Source organism: Physella acuta, unplaced genomic scaffold (assembly GCF_028476545.2).
Source record: "Physella acuta isolate Inbredline_101_S28 unplaced genomic scaffold, ASM2847654v3 ptg000914l, whole genome shotgun sequence".
Classification (NCBI taxonomy): Eukaryota; Metazoa; Mollusca; class Gastropoda; family Physidae; genus Physella; species Physella acuta.
The window spans coordinates 370001-388765 of record NW_026732431.1 but is presented as its reverse complement, the minus strand read 5'-3'; the positions used below and the strand labels follow the sequence as shown (position 1 = coordinate 388765).

Here is an 18765-nt window from a genome sequence, read left to right as displayed (position 1 = left end):
TACTCATTAAAAATTAATTAAACGGGGTCGAAACCAAGGGGAGATAACACAATTAAACATTACTGGCAGCATTACTTGCAATATAACAAGACTTTTTTTTCGGCAAATTATGCAGCATTTTAACAACAACAACAACAAAAAAGTGAATAATTAAAACCCATTTGTTTTTAAATCAACAGCGGGGACATCCTTTTCAAATGCGGCGTGACGGACTTCGCTCAAGAATTCTCCAGGCAGGGCGGTCACGTGTACATGTACTCACTCGAGCACAGGGCCAGTAACCTCCCGTGGCCCCAGTGGATCGGCGCACCCCACGGGCTAGAGCTGCCGTTTTTCTTTGGCGACCCGTGGTCAAACACCAGCGGTAACTTCACCAGCGAGGAGTAGGTCATGAGCCAGGACGTAATGCAATGGGTGACGACGTTTGCCAAAACTGGGTGAGTAATGAAATGGGTGACGACGTTTGCCAAAACTGGGTGAGTTATGAATTGGGGGCAACTTTCGTCAAAACTGGGTGAGTTATGAATTGGGGGCAACTTTCGTCAAAACTGTGTGGGTTATGAATTGGGGGCAACTTTCGTCAAAACTGTGTGGGTTATGAATTGGTGGTGACGTTCATCAAAGCTGGCTGAGTGATTTGGTCATTAGACTCTCCTTCACCTTGGGTGCCGTTAGATTGCGTCGATATCTATTGCCAGTAATCGGATGTTTGAGTCTAGCTTTACGTGGAGATTTATTTCCAGCCTAGATTAAATTCCTTGCTCGTGAGACTAGGTGATTTTCCTGAAGTTAATGTCTCGGCAATCAAACTTCCAATTTGTTGTTTTAGAATGCAGATGTGTATAGACTAACTTTTTAAGCAATAGAGTTTTTTGTATTCATTGAAAAAATCCTGCCCTATTATGAGTATAGAAACGAGTGCAGACAGCATTGAACATTACCCTACTAAGCGTCGCCAAAGTTTCAGTCCAATCTAACCATAGGGGTTGTTTATGACCCATTCTAAGCATGACAAACTTATTTTCTTGTGATGGTATCCTTGGTTATTTCCTATACCTTTTAATGTACCGATCGATTTACAATTTCTTCCACCCTCTCAATTTCAGGAACCCAAATTTGAGTGGCAGTTTGTGGCCAGAGTACAAATATAACGAGCAGAAGTACCTGCAGATTGTTCAGCCAAGCTATTACACCGTGAAGAATGGCCTGAGGAGCGACACGTGCACTTACTGGAAGGATGTGGTGCCACAACTCTTAGGTGAGTACTCGACTCGTAGTAGGCGGGAGGGGGGGGGGGTTAAGTTTGGGGTGCCACAACTCTTAGGTGAGTACTAGACTCGTAGTAGGCGGGAGGGGGGGTCAAGTTTGGGGTGCCACAACTCTTAGGTGAGTACTAGACTCGTAGTAGGCGAGAGGGGGGTCAAGTTTGGGGTGCCACAACTCTTAGGTGAGTACTAGACTCGTAGTAGGCGAGAGGGGGGTTCAAGTTTGGGGTGCCACAACAGTAAAATCAAGGTAAGCATTCGATTTGTGTGTGGGGGGGGGGGGGGGCGTGATTACACGTGGGGTAAAACCACTGTCAGGTCAAGCTGAGCACTCGATTTGTGGCGGAAGTTCAAAGGTTAGGTACCATGACTGATACGGTGGCGGAGGTACAAAGGTTAGGTACCATGACTGATACGGTGGCGGAGGTACAAAGGTTAGATACCATGACTGATACGGTGGCGGAGGTACAAAGGTTAGGTACCATGACTGATACGGTGGCGGAGGTACAAAGGTTAGGTACCATGACTGATACGGTGGCGGAGGTACAAAGGTTAGGTACCATGACTGATACGGTGGCGGAGGTAGAAAGGTTAGGTACCATGACTGATACGGTGGCGGAAGTACAAAGGTTAGGTACCATGACTGATACGGTGGCGGAAGTACAAAGGTTAGGTACCATGACTGATACGGTGGCGGAGGTACAAAGGTTAGGTACCATGACTGATACGGTGGCGGAAGTACAAAGGTAAGGTACCATGACTGATACGGTGGCGGAGGTACAAAGGTTAGGTACCATGACTGATACGGTGGCGGAGGTACAAAGGTTAGATACCATGACTGATAGTCAAGGTGAACTGAGTGATTTTTTTTGGGGGGTGTCTTTAAGTGACGCCATAGTTTAAGGTGGACGTAATTGTCGGGTGCCACTACTAATAAGACAAGGTAAGTACTTGGTTTGTGATGGGGGGGGGGGGGCTGTGTCTGTAAATAACGGCATGTGGTTGGGGTGCAGTTCACCTATAAGCACAGTCACTGTTAGGTTCTTCAGTCTAAGTCTAGGGGGTGCCCTGTCAAAACGACCTGGGACAAATCGGCCCCGTCAAAACGACCCCGTCAAATCGACTCCCGACAAACCGATCCGTCAAAATAGCCCCGTCAAAAGGGCCCCGACTTATTGGCTCCCGTCAAATGGGCTCCCGTCATATTGATTTGCGACATATAGGCTCCCGACAAATGGGCTCCCGACATTTAGGCTCCCGACAAATGGACTCCCGACATATTAACCCCTGACAAATAGGCTCAGGACATATTGGCTCCCGACAAAGCGGCTCCCGACATATTGGCTCCCGACATAAGGACTCAAGACAAATGGGCTCCCGACAAATGGGCTCACGACATATTGGCTACCGACAAATGGGCTCCCGACATTTTGGCTTTTGACAAAATGACTACCGACATATTGGCTCCAGACCAATGAATGACCATTATTTGCATAAAAGTAACCATTTTGTCCTACCTCCAATACCACTATAAATTCTTTTGAATGCCCGAACGAAATTGTTTTTCATGAACCAACATTAATTCACAAACAAATATAGCCCTTAACAGCTACATTCCACCAATTCTAAAGTTTTGATAATGTTTAATTTACAACAGAAAAGATCTGTTGCTTAAAAGCGAGCAAAGAAGTGTAAATGTATGATATACATGATGTTTACATGATAACAGCATCTTGATTTGATAACCTACAAGCATACTGCACGTAGGAAGGTATAGCGTGGACCCTTCTCCCCACACACTGAGTTGGAACAGCCTATAGCCTACTCAATTATGGAAGTCATAGACAGATGACCCTTAAATTAAAACATACTATATTTTATAATAAATAAACTAATATAAAAATAAGGCCTGCCGAACAAGAGATGCATACGTTGTATTCAATGGCGGAACTAGAAAAAATGGGCCACCCCGTAAAAATATTTTTATCTATATATCTATCTATATCTATCTATATCTATATCTATATCTATATCTATATCTATATATCTATATCTATATCTATATCTATATCTATATCTATATCTATATCTATATCTATATCTATATCTATATCTATATCTATATCTATATCTATATATATATCTATATCTATATCTATATCTATATCTATATCTATATCTATATCTATATCTATATCTATATCTATGTCTATGTCTATGTCTATGTCTATGTCTATGTCTATGTCTATGTCTATGTCTATGTCTATGTCTATGTCTATGTCTATGTCTATGTCTATGTCTATGTCTATGTCTATGTCTATGTCTATGTCTATGTCTATGTCTATGTCTATGTCTATGTCTATGTCTATGTCTATGTCTATGTCTATGTCTATGTCTATGTCTATGTCTATGTCTATGTCTATGTCTATGTCTATGTCTATGTCTATGTCTATGTCTATGTCTATGTCTATGTCTATGTCTATGTCTATGTCTATGTCTATGTCTATGTCTATGTCTATGTCTATGTCTATGTCTATGTCTATGTCTATGTCTATGTCTATGTCTATGTCTATGTCTATGTCTATGTCTATGTCTATGTCTATGTCTATGTCTATGTCTATGTCTATGTCTATGTCTATGTCTATGTCTATGTCTATGTCTATGTCTATGTCTATGTCTATGTCTATGTCTATGTCTATGTCTATGTCTATGTCTATGTCTATATCTATATCTATATCTATATCTATATCTATATCTATATCTATATCTATATCTATATCTATATCTATATCTATATCTATATCTATATCTATATCTATATCTATATCTATATCTATATCTATATCTATATCTATATCTATATCTATATCTATATCTATATCTATATCTATGTCTATGTCTATGTCTATGTCTATGTCTATGTCTATGTCTATGTCTATGTCTATGTCTATGTCTATGTCTATGTCTATGTCTATGTCTATGTCTATGTCTATGTCTATGTCTATGTCTATGTCTATGTCTATGTCTATGTCTATGTCTATGTCTATGTCTATGTCTATGTCTATGTCTATGTCTATGTCTATGTCTATGTCTATGTCTATGTCTATGTCTATGTCTATGTCTATGTCTATGTCTATGTCTATGTCTATGTCTATGTCTATGTCTATGTCTATGTCTATGTCTATGTCTATGTCTATGTCTATGTCTATGTCTATGTCTATGTCTATGTCTATGTCTATGTCTATGTCTATGTCTATGTCTATGTCTATGTCTATGTCTATGTCTATGTCTATGTCTATGTCTATGTCTATGTCTATGTCTATGTCTATGTCTATGTCTATGTCTATGTCTATGTCTATGTCTATGTCTATGTCTATGTCTATGTCTATGTCTATGTCTATGTCTATGTCTATGTCTATGTCTATGTCTATGTCTATGTCTATGTCTATGTCTATGTCTATGTCTATGTCTATGTCTATGTCTATGTCTATGTCTATGTCTATGTCTATGTCTATGTCTATGTCTATGTCTATGTCTATGTCTATGTCTATGTCTATGTCTATGTCTATATCTATATCTATATCTATATCTATATCTATATCTATATCTATATCTATATCTATATCTATATCTATATCTATATCTATATCTATATCTATATCTATATCTATATCTATATCTATATCTATATCTATATCTATATCTATATCTATATCTATATCTATATCTATATCTATATCTATATCTATATCTATATCTATATCTATATCTATATCTATATCTATATCTATATCTATATCTATATCTATATCTATATCTATATCTATATCTATATCTATATCTATATCTATATCTATATCTATATCTATATCTATATCTATATCTATATCTATATCTATGTCTATGTCTATGTCTATGTCTATGTCTATGTCTATGTCTATGTCTATGTCTATGTCTATGTCTATGTCTATGTCTATGTCTATGTCTATGTCTATGTCTATGTCTATGTCTATGTCTATGTCTATGTCTATGTCTATGTCTATGTCTATGTCTATGTCTATGTCTATGTCTATGTCTATGTCTATGTCTATGTCTATGTCTATGTCTATGTCTATGTCTATGTCTATGTCTATGTCTATGTCTATGTCTATGTCTATGTCTATGTCTATGTCTATGTCTATGTCTATGTCTATGTCTATGTCTATGTCTATGTCTATGTCTATGTCTATGTCTATGTCTATGTCTATGTCTATGTCTATGTCTATGTCTATGTCTATGTCTATGTCTATGTCTATGTCTATGTCTATGTCTATGTCTATGTCTATGTCTATGTCTATGTCTATGTCTATGTCTATGTCTATGTCTATGTCTATGTCTATGTCTATGTCTATGTCTATGTCTATGTCTATGTCTATGTCTATGTCTATGTCTATGTCTATGTCTATGTCTATGTCTATGTCTATGTCTATGTCTATGTCTATGTCTATGTCTATGTCTATGTCTATGTCTATGTCTATGTCTATGTCTATGTCTATGTCTATGTCTATGTCTATGTCTATGTCTATGTCTATGTCTATGTCTATGTCTATGTCTATGTCTATGTCTATGTCTATGTCTATGTCTATGTCTATGTCTATGTCTATGTCTATGTCTATGTCTATGTCTATGTCTATGTCTATGTCTATGTCTATGTCTATGTCTATGTCTATGTCTATGTCTATGTCTATGTCTATGTCTATGTCTATGTCTATGTCTATGTCTATGTCTATGTCTATGTCTATGTCTATGTCTATGTCTATGTCTATATCTATATCTATATCTATATCTATATCTATATCTATATCTATATCTATATCTATATCTATATCTATATCTATATCTATATCTATATCTATATCTATATCTATATCTATATCTATATCTATATCTATATCTATATCTATATCTATATCTATATCTATATCTATATCTATATCTATATCTATATCTATATCTATATCTATATCTATATCTATATCTATATCTATATCTATATCTATATCTATATCTATATCTATATCTATATCTATATCTATATCTATATCTATATCTATATCTATATCTATATCTATATCTATATCTATATCTATATCTATATCTATATCTATATCTATATCTATATCTATATCTATATCTATATCTATATCTATATCTATATCTATATCTATATCTATATCTATATCTATATCTATATCTATATCTATATCTATATCTATATCTATATCTATATCTATATCTATATCTATATCTATATCTATATCTATATCTATATCTATATCTATATCTATATCTATATCTATATCTATATCTATATCTATATCTATATCTATATCTATATCTATATCTATATCTATATCTATATCTATATCTATATCTATATCTATATCTATATCTATATCTATATCTATATCTATATCTATATCTATATCTATATCTATATCTATATCTATATCTATATCTATATCTATATCTATATCTATATCTATATCTATATCTATATCTATATCTATATCTATATCTATATCTATATCTATATCTATATCTATATCTATATCTATATCTATATCTATATCTATATCTATATCTATATCTATATCTATATCTATATCTATATCTATATCTATATCTATATCTATATCTATATCTATATCTATATCTATATCTATATCTATATCTATATCTATATCTATATCTATATCTATATCTATATCTATATCTATATCTATATCTATATCTATATCTATATCTATATCTATATCTATATCTATATCTATATCTATATCTATATCTATATCTATATCTATATCTATATCTATATCTATATCTATATCTATATCTATATCTATATCTATATCTATATCTATATCTATATCTATATCTATATCTATATCTATATCTATATCTATATCTATATCTATATCTATATCTATATCTATATCTATATCTATATCTATATCTATATCTATATCTATATCTATATCTATATCTATATCTATATCTATATCTATATCTATATCTATATCTATATCTATATCTATATCTATATCTATATCTATATCTATATCTATATCTATATCTATATCTATATCTATATCTATATCTATATCTATATCTATATCTATATCTATATCTATATCTATATCTATATCTATATCTATATCTATATCTATATCTATATCTATATCTATATCTATATCTATATCTATATCTATATCTATATCTATATCTATATCTATATCTATATCTATATCTATATCTATATCTATATCTATATCTATATCTATATCTATATCTATATCTATATCTATATCTATATCTATATCTATATCTATATCTATATCTATATCTATATCTATATCTATATCTATATCTATATCTATATCTATATCTATATCTATATCTATATCTATATCTATATCTATATCTATATCTATATCTATATCTATATCTATATCTATATCTATATCTATATCTATATCTATATCTATATCTATATCTATATCTATATCTATATCTATATCTATATCTATATCTATATCTATATCTATATCTATATCTATATCTATATCAGGCGACTTAGTCTCTACAGAAACGGTATTGTCAGTGGTCCTTTTGTCTGGAGCCAAATCGATAGGAGCCTTTTTGTCGTGAGCCAAAATGACGCTAGCCTATTTGGCGGGAGTCGTAATGACGGGGGCCGTTTTGTGGAGAAACTAAATGGCGGGAGCCTATTTGTCGGGAGTCGTAATGACGGGGGCCGTTTTGTGGAAAAAACTAAATTACGGGAGCCTATTTGTCTGGAGCCTTATTGACTGGAGCCCTTTTGTCGGGAGCCTATATAACGGGAGCCTATTTGTCGGTAGCCTAAATGACGGGAGCCTATTTGTCGGGAGCCTATATGACGGGGTCCATATGTCGCTGGCCCTTTTGACGGGGCCGATTTGACGGGGTAGTTTTGACGGGGTCGTTTTGTCGGGGTCGTTTTGACGGGGCCGTTTCGTCATTGGCCGAATTGACGCCGCACGATAAAAGATACTATATGCTTTAACAATACCGAACACGACCCCAGTCACAGCCACGTCCTGTCACAGCCACGTCCACATTCACACTACTAGTGCCTCACACACTGGCACACGCTCTCACACGCTCTGACACCCGTCAACTGACCCACCTGACGTGAACACCTCTCGCTCCATGTAACTACACTCAACCAAGGGCTACAACCGTAATAAAGGGGAGGGATACCTGTCGCTCAAGCACACACAACACACACACACACAAGCAGGGGACACGTAAGGGACACAACAGTCACCATGTTGCTCCTGATTGTTTTAGGTTAGGGGAGGTATGTAGAAGAGCTGCTATGTCTTCTTGCTTACACCTTTCCTTGCATAGTTTTTAAAATAATTATATTGAAGACAAAATTTAACAGCAAATTCAATTCAATTGTCTAACAATTTTCTGATAATAGACATTTTCTTTGCATTCTCAGTTAAATCAACCAACAGCTGTGTGAAGTCAACTGACTTCAGCTTCATGTTGCTTGTTGCCATTTTATTGCGCTTGTTAATTTAGATAGAGTGAAAGGTCTCTGTAGTGAATAATGTAATAGATAAATAGAATTTTCAGATTTATGTTTAATGCAACCTTTCACTAGACAGTATTATTTTTATTGTTGTATAAACTACTCAACATTTAGTATACTGCACATATCACAGTAATAAAAAGTTGCACATTTCCACAATAGAGCATTGAAGAGGCAATTACTAACAATTTTAACCTTAAAATAAGTTAAAATGTGCTCATACTTTCTTAATACAACAATTATAAAACAAAACAGTTTTGTTTATCAAATGTAAAAAAAAAAAACAATGACTGAAAATTATCCACACTGTATACTGAGTTATGTTTACAAAATATATTCCCAACCTTTCAAACATTAAGAAATCAAATCTAAGGGAAGCAACAACATTCCTCCAAAGAAGTAGTAAGTTAAGTCCCTTTTCAAACATGCCAATCCATGGAGCAAGCGAAAGAGAGTTCACCACTTTCTGTGACCGTTACTTTCCTTAATGTGAGTTAGGTACCCATCACAGCTGGGTGGACTCAGGGATGTTCTAATGACTTGAACTCAGATTCAAACACAAGGTTAGCAGTCTAGTGCTCTGCCGCTATGTCAGGCTGTCCCATAGGCCTAAATTAACTGAAAAAAAAAAACTTTCTTAAAGCCCACTCCAAAAAGAAAAAAATATCACCAGGCAAAATTAAACTTCTACTAAAAATGTCTGTACAAGCATTTAAAAAACAAAACAGCAGGTTGTTTTCCTAATCGACACAAAGCAAGCTAAATTTGTTAGCTATGTCAAATCCAGTTTGCATTTTCTAAACTTTTGGCGGATATTTTATTTTCCGTACCACCAGGTGGGTCATCTTTGAACAAAATTCCATTGATAATTTGTCTAATATCTGCTGAGCATATGAAAGAAGGGGGGGGGGGGAACTCAAGTTTTCTACTTGTGTAAGGATAATAATTCTGTGGAGTATGGCAGAGTTAAGAAGAAATGGAGTGATGTCCCCACGACACGTCGACTCCAGAAACCAATCAGGAAATGCTGCCCCATTATACCGACGAAAATCTTCATTACTAGTCGAGCACCAGTCTTTCACACCAGTTGTGAAAAACTGGTAGAGACCAAAGCCACTAAATTTGCTTATGTCCTCGTATCCGCTAACAGACAGCGTAAGTTTCTGTTCAATTCTGTCCTTCTGCCTGGGTTTGATGAAGTCCAAAAGCTTTTTTTTTTAATGACTGAGACGTCAGTATCATCCTCGTGGGTGTGTAGCCAATGAAGAACACCGATGACTCTGGTCAGCCTCTGGGGCATTGCAAATTTTTTTGACACCAATTTTGGAACTTTGACGCGTGGATAAAACTGACAAAAAGCCTTTGAACTTATAAAATCATTCCCAAGCATACTTGCAAACACAGGCAATAATGAACGACTGAGCCCATCAAATGAATTAATAAAGTCATCGACGTTATATTTATAACAATGTAGGAATCTGTAATCTGAAGAATCACCAAGCTGTTTTGTGTAACGCTCTGAAATCAATATAATCTAAAGGGAGAAAACCCCCATTGAGATCAAAGATATAAAAATCACTGTCGTTACTTATTACAGGGCAGCAGAGCTTGTTGGCCAGTACAGCTATTTCAAGGTCAGCCTCAAACTGACAAGTAGCATGGAGTATCCCCCATTCCTCTAGAACTTGTATGAAAGCTTCATAAGACAACACGGGTAGAATCTGTCCTTTCTGGTTGTAGGCCATAGCATTTACCTGTTTAATCCGACAAGTGGCTCGGGTCAAGCACGTTTTTAACTTCCTGTTGTCCCTGGTGTACGCGCCATCCATGATAACATAAGGTGTTGTACCACACAAGAGAAAGGACTGAAAAGTTTCAACGACCTTCTTCCTGTAGATATCGTAATCCCCACCAACGTAGGACTGCACGTGACAGGCAAGGTAGAGGTAATGGTAGATGTTGTTCCCATCTAGAACTACAGGACAGTCATGGAGCTGATGCTGATGAACCCTAGCCCTAACTCTAACACTAACCCTAACCCTAGCCCTAACCCCGACCCTAGCCCTAAACCTAGCTCTAACCCTAACCCTAACCCTAGCCCTAACCCTAACCCTAGCCCTAACCCTAACCCTAACCCTAACCCTAACCCTAACCCTAACCCTAACCCTAACCCTAACCCTAGCCCTAACCCTAACCCTAACCCTAGCCCTAGCCCTAGCCCTAACTCTAACCCTAACCCTAACCCTAACCCTAGCCCTAACCCTAACCCTAGCCCTAACCCCGACCCTAGCCCTAAACCTAGCTCTAACCCTAACCCTAACCCTAGCCCTAACCCTAACCCTAGCCCTAACCCCGACCCTAGCCCTAAACCTAGCTCTAACCCTAACCCTAAACCTAGCCCTAACCCTAACCTGGACTTATTTTATATATAATGTTATAAGGCTTGCCACCACAATAACAACATCAAGCACCCAAAGTATCATAGGCCTTCCACCAACAGAAAACACTGGGGATAAAAAAATAGTTGTTGGTTTGTTAACTTGATTTTTTGAATAAATTAACACGTTCTAAATACGAAGTAATAGTAATTATAATTAACATTTTAAAATTTCATAGATACTCTTAGGCACAGGTTCTCAAACTTTTTCCCGCGATCTCCATATAATAAAAAAAAGCAATTTTAATAAGGTAATTAGAAAACTCCGAAATCAGAATTGATTTTTTAATATAAATTAATTTTACAATTATGTTCGATAATTGATTTAACGAAATTGTTGAAGCAGTATGCAATTAACTAGTCAAAAATTCGCCGCTGAGATTTTGTTAACGCCAATATTGTGTCGTTATTTTGTTTTTAAACCACACCAAAATTAAGTAAGCAGACTTTCATTATATAAGACACGTGTAAATATTCCGCAAATACACACATTGATTTAAAATTGACCTAGAAAATGGTATCATTTAAGGAAGCTAAAAATGGGGTAATTTTTTTTTCTGCACATGGAAGTAAAGCTGGAGTTAGTTTTTAATGGAGATGAGTTGCACAGAGAGCTGGTTTTTTTTAACTAGCCATGAGTAGGCCTACCTATTTCAAGCGAATTATATGCCTATATAATTTTAATGTTATACTTGTTTGGAAAAAAGCTATTTATAAAAATAGCTATTGATCAAAACGGCATGGGCATTAAAGCACTTTGAGCGATAATAGTGACAAAGCAAAGAAATAACAAAATAGCTAAAATACGACACATTTAAATTAACATAGGCTACCAATACCTATTATAAAAATAAAAAGCAAATTATTTGCATTATTAGTCTACACAATGCCATATGAAATGCACGCACTGATCAAGAAGCTTAAATGATTCCGTTAAAAACCCGGCTGTTTAATGGTATTTATGTTGTTTTTAAAGTAATTATTAAAAATTGTATACAATTCTTAGCGTACGTCTTAATAAGTAGATCTATAGACCTAATTCAGCTTTGAATGAAATTATTCATTTCATCACATACTAAAATTGGAAAATGACGCCATTAAAAACTCAATGATAGGGGATTATTAGTTCTAAAAAAAAGACTGTATCATAACGGAAAAAAATCGATTAGTTTAATTAACAAACCAAACTAGCGTAATTTTTCGCGATTGATAAAAATGCTCAGGAACCTTTAAGCTGGTATTTAAAAAAATAATAAAGACCTTTGATATAATCAGTTATTATATTTGTTTCTACTACGTTTTTTAATACATTAGGGCCTAAAAAATGATGGCTCTATATAAACCTGAACAAGAACCTGTTCAGCTTCTTGTTTGTTTAATTCAAATTTTTTAATTCATCGGCTTAACGAAGAAAGAAGATATATGAAGAATATGAATATTTTTATAATTAAAACATAAATAACAAGTAGAGTAAGCTTTTATAGAGCTTATAAAATTACATGTTTAAATAACAAACCCTATTAAGCGAATAAAACAAAACTCATAAAAAAAACGTTTTAATAAGAAGCTTTTATGTAATCTTCTATATACTATTAAATCTCAAGTTTTTTTACAAGTTTATATTTTTTTGTGTTGTTTTTGTTTGTTTGGTTACATGAGAGAATCTGCAGTATGTGTAGAGCTGTAAAATACGTATTTAGGTAGAGAATAATGTTCTTTTTACCAAACTGTTAATCACACATTCATTTAAAGATGTTAATAAATATATTGATATATTCATTGATAGAAATAGGCCTACCACTTTAATTATAAAAGTTCAGAACAAACACAATGTTTTTCTCAAAACCTTAAAAATTTTCACCAGCTTAGTGACGTCCCTTGATGCTAAGGCCAAACAAAAAAAAAGATTTACAGAAAAATACAGGGACTTATAAACTTCCTTAGAAACGTATAGGAATAATGTCCTTATACCAAAAGACAAAATTTAAGACCAAACAAAAAATAATTAGTTAAAAGAAAAACATGCTACAATAAGTAATACACAGTAAAAACACTTTAAATGATTGAAACTCGTTATTAAAATATTTTAGTCCGTAAATATCACACACGAGAATGGGACGGAGTGGTCTAGTGGTAGAGAGCTGGACTGCTAACCCATTAGTCTCGAGTTCGAATCCGGGTTCAAGGCAGTAGACCGTTCCCTGAGTCCACCCAACTCTGATGGGTACCTAACTAACGTTAGGGAGAGTAAAGGCGGCTGGGCATAGTGTTGACCACACTATCTCTTCATATGCCGAGGTCACAGAAACAAGTGAACTCTACTTCACTTGCCCCATAGACCGTCAGGTTTGTAAGGGAAACTTTACTTTATAGTTCGAGAATGCAATTAATGTATTTAGACCTAGATCTAGATTCTAGATATAGAATAGAGCTACGGAAAAAAACTAGACTTATGCCAGCCCTTTATTCTAGATCTAAATATAGCTCGATTGGTTAAAATTGCATTATAGTGTATGTTTTGTTTTGGTCTACATGTTGGTGACCCCCCCCCTTCTTCCACAGAAAATAATTAACGAACCATAGCTTTGGAACCTGTGCCCTTATATCTATAATCATATGGCATGATCTTATTGATCTTAGATGAGAAAATATAAGGTTTGTACTCACAAAGCATGAAAAAAATTAACCAGTTTTCAAATGCCGTAGGGTAGTCCTGATCTTCCTAAAACCCAGGAACAATTGAGTTACAAACTTTAAAAAACTTTTAAATAGTATTACATTCAAAGGGGACAGTCAAAGTTAAGAAAATAAATGGCTACAAGTGATTTAACTCTTTCTATAATGATTGTGTATTAGAATAATAAATAGACTCAAGAGTCAATGACCGTTCACCAACATTTATTTCCCAAGATGCTAGGGAGGGTGGTACTTTTATGGAACGTAAACCGGAAGGATTTGCAACGGACTGGTGGCCTGTTGTATTAACCCATAATGTACGATTTCTCCAGCCAATTTTTTTGCTCTGATGGGTACCCAACTCACTTTAAGGAAGGTAAAGACAGCTGAGCATACGCCTTACCATGCCAACCCTTCATATGCCGAGGTCACAGAAACCGGTAAACTCAACTTCACTTTCCCCATGGATAGCAAAGTAAAAAAAAGCGAACTTTACTTTTCACTTTCTCGTATACGGAGTATAGGGGGAGTATTGTAATCGTGCAAAAAAAAACAAACAACCTAAATCTATCTCGACGTTATATCCCCTTAATATCTGAATTATGTTCCAAGCGTGTAAAGAATTGTTTGTGCTGATTCTTTCTCATCATACTGACACTGAATTTGAGGTATATAGTTGATTTTAAATTTGGACTTATTTTTTATGCTAATTACGGCATGTCGCGAAAACGCGACATCAGGCACTTATAAACCAAACAGTAGTCCGGGTCATTTTACTATTTTTATTGTCGCGTGTTTCTCTAAATATCCACGCACAAACAATAGAATTTCACAAACTAAACATACGGACATGCAAGGAGATGTAGAATCACTTGCAAAATTCATGAAAACTATACTTTATTAGCTCAGGCATAGAGTTACATAACTCTGTTGCACCTGCTCACTGATAAACTCTTATGAATGGGTATTTTGAAGCCTTGCTGTCGTGGTTCTACTACACTACAGTAACACACTACAAATAAAATGACTTCCTTCAATGTGTAGAGCCTTAGTTGTCCCCGGTTACGTCATTTTCGTAAACTCTTATTCAAGGTCAACTAACGAAGACGCAAATTTCTCATTTAACCTATATTTGCTATACACATAAAGCACGTGAACAAATACTGTCCTAAATGACAGTGTTCAGCCATTGTATATTCGTTTATGCTCAATACAGCTGCTGTGGATACTTAGTGTCACGCCAAAACAAAATGTGCATAATAGTGCGGAATATTATTAGTACTTTATAAATATACATTCGTTTTTTGAGAAATCGGAAATAGCGTAAATTAGTACTTTCAATCAACGGAAATTACTCAAAATTTGACAGAAGGTGAGAATGAGATCTTTTACTTACATGTGAAATTTTATTTATCTTTCGGAAATAATACTCAAGTTATAGGCTTTTGAACAATTCAAAGTAGAAAAAGTACCACTTCCGGTTATCGGGAATCGCTCAAAAGTTGATCAGGATCTACGATTTTGATATAATACTTATATATGAAATTTCATCAACCTAGCTGTAACGGTACTCAGGTTATCGTGTTTACTCACACACACACAGACACACACACACACAGAGACACACAGACATACGGACAAGATTGCAAAATTATGTTTTTCCGTATCAGTGAGGTGTAAAACGTCGAGATTTGTAAAAATCTGGTTTTTTTTTGCACGATTACAAGACTTTCTCTATACTTCGTATATACGAGAAAGTTAAAACCTAGCATATTAATATTAGCATATGAGCAAATGAAAAAAGAACAACAAACCGCAGGATTTTGATTGTTGATGGAAGTTTGCTGTCGTTGAAGCTTTTCTGTTTTCAATTCTTTAATGCAGTTCTGAAATTATAAAATTTGATATTATATTTGAACTATTGGTTGACTAGTGAACAAGGAATGGTAATATAATAGCAACAGTTGAAACACAGAATGTCAGAATAAGGTCAGAATGTGCATCGTAAATTACTGTAAAACACACCTTCAACTCAAGATTTTCCAATTTTAAAGCTTCATTTTCTGCTCTTAGTGTATCCTCTTCAGGTGTCTCTCTGTCAGTTGATGTCGACTGCTGATTACAAAAAGCATTACACTATTACTGCACAATTGCATATCGTATCTAGAAAGTCAATTCAATTGTATGCAAACTTAAAAGCAGTTTAAAACTATTTTTCTCTACTTCTTTTTTCTTCTTCGTTCTTAATTTTTAGTGTTGGAAGGGCCTTATCTTCCAGAGGGTTTGAACTCGAAACTTTTTTAAAAATTTTATCAACCATGAGCTTTGCCGACTCGACCATGCTCCCATCACAATTATAAATATATATTGTAATGCACCACTATTTAAATAACTACAAAGGAAAATTATTGAAAAAGTGGTGTATATTTTTATTCTGTTTCCGCGTTCTTTAGTGTTCGAAGAGATTCACTACAACAGAATTAAATTTTACGAGTCAGATTTTAATGCGCCGTATAAGCCGTTGACTCCGATTTCTCTTTCTTTTTCTGTTTACATTTGATTCCATAGACTTTGTCCAACCAAGAACAATCTTCAAGGCAGGAGTTGTTTGATTTTGGAGTTGTCTCTCCTAGATTCCCAGCTGTCCCCGCCTACCCGCGGGTCAAACTCGAAACTTTTTGGTTTAGAAACCATGAGGTTACCGGCTCGACAAAACCGATCCTGGTAGTGTATTGTAATACGAGCCGACCCGCGGCGTATCATACGCCGCTATTTAGTTGTTTTATTTTCTACTTTTCAGTAATTTATAATTTGTGAATTCGACAGTACCAATGCTGCCACTGAAAATATTTGCTTAAAAACACTAAACCCCCATTTCCCCCTCCCCCCCCCCCCCCACGTGAAAGCAGCCTCCTCTAAGTTTAAAATCGTTTCAAACTAAATTATCTGCCCCTAATAGCCGTCACCAAACCCGTCTCTATGATTGTAAAATGTAAACAGCGTGACCACATCTCACCAGACAATGTGGGGGTGGGGTGGGGGTGGTAGTGATAGTGATAAAGAGAAAGAGAGGGGACTGCAAGGAGGCGCTAGCAGCTTGTTTTCTAACGGCTCCCAGAAGAGAATTATATTTATAGATATTTTAATTTTTTTTCACTCCTTTTTAGTGCATCCTAATATATAAACGCCCATATGAGCACTTCTCCATTCTCTCCCTTAATCTCTCGGTCCATATATCCCGAGCCTAAGAGATCAGTATGTTTAGCGATTTATGGAGAAATTAATGATAATGACCTTTTGTTAAAAATAATATGGTGGGTATTTTAGAATAATATGAACAACGAACAATTTTATTTAGATTTGATTTAGATTCTATAAATCTGCTTATCAAGACGTCCGCTATGAAATGTATACAATTTTCTCGGTCAAACTAATACAAATTACTTTAAAAAAATAACATAATGACCATTGAGCAGCATGTTTTTTTTTACAGAATCATTTAAGTCTCTTCATCAGTGTGTTGCATTTCATATGGTGTTGGGTTGACTAATAAAGTATATAATTTGGTTTTAATTTTTCAAATGGGTATTGGTAGCCTATGTTAAATGTGTCGGATGTTTAGCTATTTAGTTATTTCTTTGCTTTGTCGCTAATATCGTTCAACGTGTCGTAAAACATATAACGTTATGACTGAAAAATAATTTTTAAATTATTATTTACAAATAAGTCTAACAGTAAAAATATGTAGTTATAGACCTTTAATCACATGAAAATAATACCCAAGGCAAGTCATTACATAAAAGCTTGTTATTAAAACTTTTTTATGCATTTTTGCTTTCTCGTAGAGGAAGTATTGTTAGAATGCAAAACAACCCTCACATTCTAGATTTCCACAAATCTCTACGTTTTATACCTCACTAAGTCGGAAAAACTTATTTTTGCAATTTTGTATATCTGTGTGTATTTGTGTGTGTGTGTGTGTGTGTGTGTGTGTGTGTGTGTGTGTTTGTATTTGAACACGATAATTTTAGTACCGTTATAGCTAGGTTGATGAAATTTCATATTTAAGTATTATGCTAAATTTGTAGTTCTGTTTCAACTTTCTTATAACCGGAAGTAGAACTTATTCTATTCAGCTTGCAATTTTTCAAAAAACTTTCATTAAACTGAAACGTTACTTATGTTATCTGTATTTTAAAAACCTGAGATATAGTAAAGTACCAGTAAAATATTAGAGGTGATTAAATTCAAGTGCAAGATCTCATACTTCTAATATAAATTTAGTCTAACTAACTGAAACTAACTGAAACATAGTAGTTAAAGTGCAGAAAATGAACAAGGTAATAGCTATACATCTAGTAAATGTACATACCTTTGTCTCAATATCAGCCTCCTTAAAATAAAATGTCCAAGGTAATTTAGCAGACGTCGAAGCTGATGCGTCTAAAAAAATATTAAATATATCACATTACTGCTAAAGACATATATCGAGATTTGAGTGCGTCTTCATTCAAAATACCAAAGAGGACTGGATAAAAAAAAATGAGGTTGGTACCTTTATGTGATTTCCGTGAGGAGAGCAGTTTTTTCTTAAGTCTCTGAATTTCTTTCATAAGCTTTAATTGGCTTGCAGATACTGGTAGATTATTTATTACCTAAACACGATTAGTAAAAAATGTGATAACGTAGTGGGCTAAGACCAGCTAAACACAACAAGAATTTAAGAATAATCTAAAAATGTAATTTTTTATTTAGAATTTGGT

At 34.7% G+C, this 18765-nt stretch overlaps 2 protein-coding genes across 2 annotated transcripts in view; both read right to left on the bottom strand.

Annotated features, from left to right (window-relative positions):
- Positions 1-9686: 9686 nt before the first annotated feature.
- LOC131953232 (protein asteroid homolog 1-like) lies at positions 9687-10898 on the bottom strand (the record flags this gene model as incomplete). Its single annotated transcript, XM_059316330.1, is given in 3 exon segments — positions 9687-10121; positions 10124-10399; positions 10401-10898. Coding segments are annotated over 3 exon segments (1209 nt in total), but the record flags the coding sequence as incomplete, so codon positions are not given.
- A 2225-nt stretch (positions 10899-13123) lies between these two features.
- Positions 13124-18765, bottom strand: part of LOC131953231 (uncharacterized) — a 9757-nt gene continuing 4115 nt past the window's right edge. The window contains exons 5-9 of the mRNA XM_059316329.1: positions 18375-18445; positions 16028-16117; positions 15817-15888; positions 13994-14048; positions 13124-13210 (exon numbers count right to left, since the gene is read on the bottom strand). Of these exons, the coding sequence (XP_059172312.1) occupies positions 13143-13210; positions 13994-14048; positions 15817-15888; positions 16028-16117; positions 18375-18445 (356 nt within the window). The 3' untranslated portion in view covers positions 13124-13142. The remainder of the gene's footprint in view (positions 13211-13993; positions 14049-15816; positions 15889-16027; positions 16118-18374; positions 18446-18765) is intronic.